A 7,554-nucleotide genomic window follows, 5' to 3' on the forward strand; every position below is an offset into this window, starting at 1 on the left:
TCTTTGTAGTACACAGTTGTGCACCCTATAGTTGATTTCCTCTGTGAAATACAGTATTTGTTTCTTAAAAGGCAAAACTCTTAGTCACTCAGAAACAGAAAGTAAATGAACTCTAAAAGCATTTCTGGGTTGTTTTTTTGGTTTTGGTTTTGGTTGTTTGCTTGAGGCAGAGTCTCACTCTGTCACCCAGGCTGGAGTGCAGTGGTGTGATCTTGGCTCACTACAACCTCTGCCTCCCGAGTTCAAGCAATTCTCTGCCTCAGCCTCCCGAGTAGCTGGGATTACAGGTGCCCACCACCACACCCGACTAATTTTCTGTATTTTTTTGATAGATATGGGGTTTCACCATCTTGCCCGTGCTAGTCTTGAACTCCTGACCTAGTGATCCACCTGTCTTGGCCTCCCAAAGTGCTGGGATTACAGGCGTGAGCCACCATGCTGGCCATCATTTCTGTTTTTAATATCTGCAGTGCCTCAAAGTGTTTACATTTTATCACTCTATATCCATCATCCTTAATGCTTAAAAGCTTTAGAAGTATGTTATACATACTTCTGCTGTAGCATTTATTTTCATATTTGTAGTCCTAGCTTTGCTGCTAAACCATGAGCTCTTGGAATGCCAGAGGCAAAGTTATCTTGCACGTCATTGTATTCTTAAGCACCTAACAGTATGTCTGGATGCCTTTTCCCTTTATTATATATTTTGTTTTTAAATGATTGATATTACTTCTTGGCCAAGATAGAGAAATGGTTAAGTTCTCACATAAAATTGAAGAGTTTTCTCAGTTTTGAAAAGCATATTGTGTAGAAAAGAAGAATTTCTTTTGAAGCATTAAGGACACTTTGTATTGTCATTTTCTTAGACAGACTTATGGTTCAGCCACCATGAGTTATCATTTCTGTATGCATACTCATCTTAAGATAGTCATATCTTAATCCTAATAAGAGAACAGCTCAACAAGTAGGTAGGTGAGATTGTTACTGGCCAGTATTGGAAAAAATTTTATATATATATATTTTGTGTAATAGGCAGATCTCAAACTGACGGTATGCTGCATTTTGAATCTGGAGATTAAAGTTGCATTGATGAAAATGGAATTTAATAGTTTTCCTAGAAATAATAGTACATAGCAAAATTTTATATATGTGAGGCATCTTATATAAAGGGACTTGACTTGAGTTGGTGCAAGTGAGTCATTCTAGCATTAGGGATGGGGCAGAGGTAGTTATCTTTCCTTTGAGCAGTGGACCCAGGAATATCCAGAAACAGATGGTATGTGCAGAACAGGTTGTACAGGCACTGTTGTAAACACAGCTAAGTAATACCATGAGTGAAAGTCTACTTTTACCTATAGTAGAATCGTGTTGCTGATTTTTGTTGCTTCTGTTTCCTTTTTTAGGATGTAGAACAAAAGAAGAGTGGAAACTACTTTTTCTTGGATGATTAGACTGACTCTGAGAATATTGATAAGCCATTTATTAAGAGGAGTATTTACTAGAATTTTTTGTCATATAAAACTTGAATCAGGATTTTATGCCCCACATACTCTGGAACTTGAAGTATAATTTACTTAATATAACATAAAAAGCCAGTTGGGTTCTAAATTGTAGTTGAAACAAAGAAAATGCCACTTTTCTGTTCCTGAAGAGGCCCTTTTGTGCATAATATATTCTAAAATGAAGACATTTCAAGCTATACAAATTACCTCCAAGTTTTCATGACGTATGGGAAGATTTTCAGTAGGTGTATTATATTCACGGTACCAAATGCTGACCAGTGTTGCTCCATTTTTTAAATCTTGAAAAGGGTTTTTGTACTTACCTGGTTTGCCAAGTATGCCAGTGTGATGAAACTGCCCTTATTTTAAAAGCCAGTCAAAGATTCCACTGATTGACATTTGATAAATAAACATCAGGATTATGTTTATTATTTGTTTTCAGTCTTTGCACTATATTACCAGTATATGGTTTCCGAGGAAGATTATCTACTACAAAACACCACTGTTGGAAAAATAGGTACTTTTTAATTGTTTTTAATCTTTTTTTGGTGCTTTTAAACATGTTTAGCAAAAACCAATTCAGTTCCATTCCCCGCAAAAAACCCCTTACTCTGAACTTTTTTTGTTTTTGCATTCCATGAGGTTCTGTATTCAGTCATTCTCTAGTTAATGTTATTTTTGTACACATATATTTATATAATCACTGATTGAGATTTAGGAAAAAGCATTTCTAAAGAATATTTGCTTCCCTTACAACTACAGACTCAAAATCTTTAAAGATGGTGCCTAAGCATCTATGTATTTTTTTTAAGTTCCACAGATTTTTCTGTTGGGCAGCCAAGGATTATAAACCACTTCCCTAAAGGCAATATTAATGCAAAAGTCCCCAGATGGCAATACAAAGTATCCCCTGGTACCACATATATTCATTTGTGAGTTTGGATATAGAGCACATTATCTAAACCATTTTTTAGTTTCCAAATCCCATCTAAATTTCTTGAGTTCCTGAATTTTGAACAGGATTACCTGGAGCCTGGAGCCACTTTAAGTTGTACTTCTGACTAAACTGGAATTATGAGTGAGGAAGAGTGTTTACTAAATAAATGACTGGGGCAAGCAAAATTGAGGAGGAAACTAGAAAGTATATTTGACAAACTTTAAGAGCTACTTGAAATAATAGAAGTCTTGATTAATATGCAAATAATGGCTAGAAAGTATGGTTTAACGGGACCCCATTATGCCTTTTAAAAAATAATTTCAGTAACCCATAAATACATGTTGTAAAAAATTCAAATATACAGAATGGAATAAAAAAATGATCTCCCTTTATTACCCTCCCAAAGGTTACCAGCGTTTGAATTTAATGTATATTCTTTCATGCTTTTTTCTGTGCACTTACCTAAGTGTGAATATGTAAAGGGTTTGTTTTGTACACAAATGGGATTATACTAAAATAAGTAATGCCTATTTTTAAGGATAGGTTAAATTTGTGAATGATTATTTCAAATATATTGAATAAAATAAGCAAAAGCTATTGTTATTTACTGATCCTGGATTGTCTTAAAGTACTTGTGATATAAGAGCACAGTTCTACTTACTGCTAATGACAGAATATGTATTAAAAGTGTTTTCATGTAAATGAAATCTTTAAAATATGGATCTTAAAATTTTACATAGCAACAGAAAGGCCTACAATTGCTAACACAGGAAAAATACTTATAAAATCAGTATTACATAGAGCATCAATGCAGATGTTAGCAAAAGAATGAGACTACTTCATATGTCCTAAGTGGAAAAAGTCTCAAATACTTTACTTAAAAAAACAAAAAACTGGAACAGTTTATATACTACCATTTTTGTGAAAATATACAAAATATTGAAATAAAGGAATACTCAAGAAACACTGCTTTTGACAAGGACAGTTTGATCAAAGAATAGATGGAAAACGGAGACATTTATATATACACATATATAATACCCTTTGAATTTTACATTTTGCTTGTGATTATAAATCATTGAAATTTTGGGGTTTTTTTGTTTGTTTGTTTTGAGATGGAGTCTCGCTCTGTCACCCAGGCTGGAGTGCAATGATGCGATATTCACTCATTGCAACCCGCCTCCTGGGTTCAAGCAATTCTCCTGCCTCAGCCTCCTGAGTAGCTGGGATTACAGGCACCCACCACCACGCCCAGCTATTTTTGTATTTTAGTAGAGATGGAGTTTCACCACGTAGGCCACGCTGGTCTCATCTGGACCTCAGGTAATCCACCCACCTGGGCCTCCCAAAGTGCTGGGATTATAGGTGTGAGCCACCGCGCCCAGCCATTGAAGTTTTTAAATCATCATTGGATAATAGTGGCATCTGCAGCCACTTCTCTCCACATTTGAGATAATACTGGATAATCCATATTTTCCGTGTTCACTTAGTGTAGTCTTAAAGGCAGTGTATTGATGCTACAACTGTTTTTTGCAATTTAGGTTAACCTAATTTTAGACTACAAGCATTTTGAAGTCCAGTCTTCTATCTGTCTTAACACTCACTCAGTATATACAGCATGGTGTCTGGCATGTAGTGGCCTACTGTATTGAAGGAATAAACCTACATGCCTCAGAGAAAGTAGGAAGACTACAAAACTGCTGTGTTGTATAATCTCCTTCATGTTCATCAATATACTTGGATACAGGTATGTCAAGTCCTTAACCCCAGTGCCTAGTCTGCTGTGAGCACTCAGTGAGTGGTTCAGAAGAGAAAGTAATCATTCTGAGTTGAAATGTCAGAAAGGACTACATAAAGGAATTAGGTCCCAGGAAAGAGTAACAGCACCCATCTTACTGAGTTGTTAAAAGGATAAATGAGATAATCTACGTAAAGCAAAATACATGTCTGGTGAGAGGCAGAAAGGAACATGGGCATTTAAGAGATTAATGGAAGGAAATGATGGATACAGGCAGATTGTGATGAGCTTTCTGTGCCTTCCAGATTGAAGTTAGTTAGTTTTTTACATGCTGAAAGTAGGAATTAATTAAAGAGACAAAGCAAGGCCAGTTAGAGAAGCAGAAATATCCAGACAGTAGTTGTTACGGAGCTTCTACTTTTTCACCCCTTTGTCTTAATTTTTTTAAGCATTTCTACTCTGTCCACTTAATACATGCAGGTCTAAACTTGGCTGTATACTGTGTTGACTGTTGCTCTTGGAAGATTGTTTCCTTTGTAGTGTTTCAGTTTGTGAGCAGATGTTCAGTGAGGCTGTATCTGAAAATTCTGAGATTTTGTGTGGCAAATACCATTTATCCTCAGCCCTGTACTCACCACCACTACCACCTCCTCTGCCAATTTGTGAGGGTAAACAGTATGCCCAGTCCCACATGGTTGGTCACAATTGGTCTAAGACATAGAAAATCCTCTTCCGTACTTTCTAGTCTCTCTTGCAGTTAAGCCATATGACCTACCTGCAAGAGTTCTAGCCAGCAAATTGAAATCTCTTGAGGTTTTTCTAGAAAATACCTCAAGAAAACCTCTTGTTTTCCTAATAAAGGGAGATGATTATCTGGTACTGCTTCTTGAGGGTGTAATATATGGAGCAAGCATTTTATGCCCATAAGGTGATACATATAAGGGAAATGCAAAACAAGCTACAAGAATGTTACTCCTGACATCAAAATGCTGCACAACTGCCAGCAGCCACTTCTCTCCACATTTCTTGAGAAATAAATCCCTATTTGTTTAAACCTGGTTAAGTCAAACTGGTTTCCTGTTTGCCATCAAGAAAGGTCTTTTCCCTCAGAGGCTCTCCATTTGCCTTCTGCCAGGGGAGCCAAGTGTGTTACCACCCTGGAACCACTTTTCAGTTTTCCTAGTTTGTGAGTTTCTGGACCTCAAACCTAAATGGATGTGGTAACATTTTCAGTGGTTGTTTTGTTTTTTGCCTTTAAGAAACTGGATCCCAGGCCAAGATAGTTTTGTCTGGGAATTTTTAATTTCACTCCTTTTCACTGGGGTGACTCCTCTGGCTTTAATGAAAATGTTAGTTCCAGCTCCCAACCTTGCATGTGCCTAAGTATAGGTCTGCCATGTCAATGGTCACTTTATATCTGTGCTTCTGGTTTCTTGTCTCCATTTATAAAACTATCTTATAAAACTATACAGGACTTAAATGCTTTTACTACTAGTTTGGAAGGATGCAACAGGTAACAAGTATATCCCTAGATAGGTAAATTGCAGTAGTTTGTTTTCTATTTGATCTGAAGGTCGTTAGTCCAAAGTCAAGGTTCTCACTTTTTTAAAAAAGAAATTGGCTTACTACACAGAATTTTGTTATCAGTTAACCTGCCGGTTCAGTTAAGAATATTCATAGGGATAGGAGGCCTTAAGAACCACACTCATCTATATTTACATCTTTTTTTTTTTTTTTTTTTTTTGAGACGGAGCCTCACTGTCGCCTAGGCTGGAGTGCAGCAGCACGATTTTGGCTCACTGCAACCTCCGCCTCCCAGGTTCAAGTGATTCTCCTGCCTCAGCCTCTCCTGCCTCAGCTGGGATTACAGGTGCGTGCCACCACGCCCGGCTAATTTTTGTATTTTTAGTAGAGACAAGAGTTTCAAGCATGTTGGTCAGGCTTGTCTCAAGCTCCTGACCTCGTGATCCACCCGCCTCAGCCTCTGAAAGTGCTGGGATTACAGGTGTGAGTCACCATGCCTGGCCTACCATTAACATCTTTAATCTTTGTATTTGTAATGTTTTTTACTAAATGTGAAAAATAAAATATAATTACAGGAATGTTATGTATTTTTAAAGGAGTGCCTCTAAAGCCCCAGTTTCTCTAATGAATTCAGTATAGAAAAACCAGTTTCAAAAACTAATGTTTATGTCTGTAGCTTTTCTTAGAAAACCCTATTAAACTATTCTGAGGGGTCCATGTTTCATGAAGAACCCACAGATTAAGTTAGGGTGCAAAAGTTTATGAAGGGAAGCTGTGTTTAATTTCCTCTTTCATAGTTACTTACATTCTCATACTATGCCCTAGACCCAGACCTAAGTCTTTGAAAGATAAGTGAAAGTTTAATTATTCAAAGTGAAAAGCAGGCCCTTTGTATCAGACACTTTTTGGAGACCACTGACTTAATTTGGGTCACTCCCATGTGCTTCTGGAGTGACCAATTCTGCAAGAGCCCCCCATCCAGCCACAAACACACCTCTTACTAACCAGCCCCCACACTGGCTTCTCTGTTGACTCCATGGATAAACCCATGGGCATACTGCCAAGAAACTGTTTCCCCTTTTTCTCCTTCCTTTGTCCCTTTCCCACAAGGTTCTATATTTTACTCAGCTCCTAAAGCAGTCTCAAATAAAAGTTCCACATGCCAACTCTCATTACCTTTATAATGGCTCATCCTTCTTCCCAGCTTGCTGACCCTGTTCCTAGATCACTCACTTTTCTGTCAAATACTTGAACTGAAAGAGGCTCTTGTTTCAGGTTCGGCCCCCTGAGGAAGCCAGACTAACAGAAAGTTCATATTGTATGTAAACAAGTATTGACTTGATAATATTCTTTGGTAACTTTTATAAAGAAAAACAGGCTTTAAGAAATTGAGTTTTCAGAGTATAAAGTAAGTATACTTTGTTTTCAAAACACTCAATTTGCTTCACCTTTAGCCAACATAAATATCACTGAATGCTAAATGTAAAAACCATTATAAAACAATTTAATCCATATTCTTAGATATTCTACACATTCCCATTTAGTCACTGCAGAAAAAAAATGGGAGCACTAGCTATAAAATCACTTAAAACTAGACTCAAATATGAGTCCTACCACTTACTAGTTGCATAACCCTAAGCAAGTAATTTGGCCTCAATTTCATTATATAAAGTAGGGAAAATTACAGTACCCATAGATTATAAATTCTACATGGCTTTTAGTTGCATGCACGAGAATTGTCTTCTAGCTGGAAAAATGTCATGGAAATCATTTATTTTAAGGAGTTTACAAAAATTCTTAAGATCTACATGCTATATTACCTGGTTAACCCTGGAACCAAAGAATCACAAGCAGAA

At 36.9% G+C, this 7,554-nt stretch overlaps 1 protein-coding gene across 2 annotated transcripts in view; it reads left to right on the forward strand.

The window, feature by feature from the left end:
• Positions 1 to 3,047, forward strand: part of ABCE1 (ATP binding cassette subfamily E member 1) — a 31,687-nt gene extending 28,640 nt beyond the window's left edge. For both annotated transcript variants that reach the window (XM_054486731.2, XM_054486730.2), the window contains exon 18: positions 1,401 to 3,047. In XM_054486731.2, coding sequence (XP_054342706.1) covers positions 1,401 to 1,448 — 48 coding nt within the window. In that variant the 3' untranslated portion in view covers positions 1,449 to 3,047. The remainder of the gene's footprint in view (positions 1 to 1,400) is intronic.
• The last annotated feature ends 4,507 nt before the right edge of the window (positions 3,048 to 7,554 follow it).

Source organism: Pongo pygmaeus, chromosome 3 (assembly GCF_028885625.2).
Source record: "Pongo pygmaeus isolate AG05252 chromosome 3, NHGRI_mPonPyg2-v2.0_pri, whole genome shotgun sequence".
NCBI classification, from domain to species: domain Eukaryota; kingdom Metazoa; phylum Chordata; class Mammalia; order Primates; family Hominidae; genus Pongo; species Pongo pygmaeus.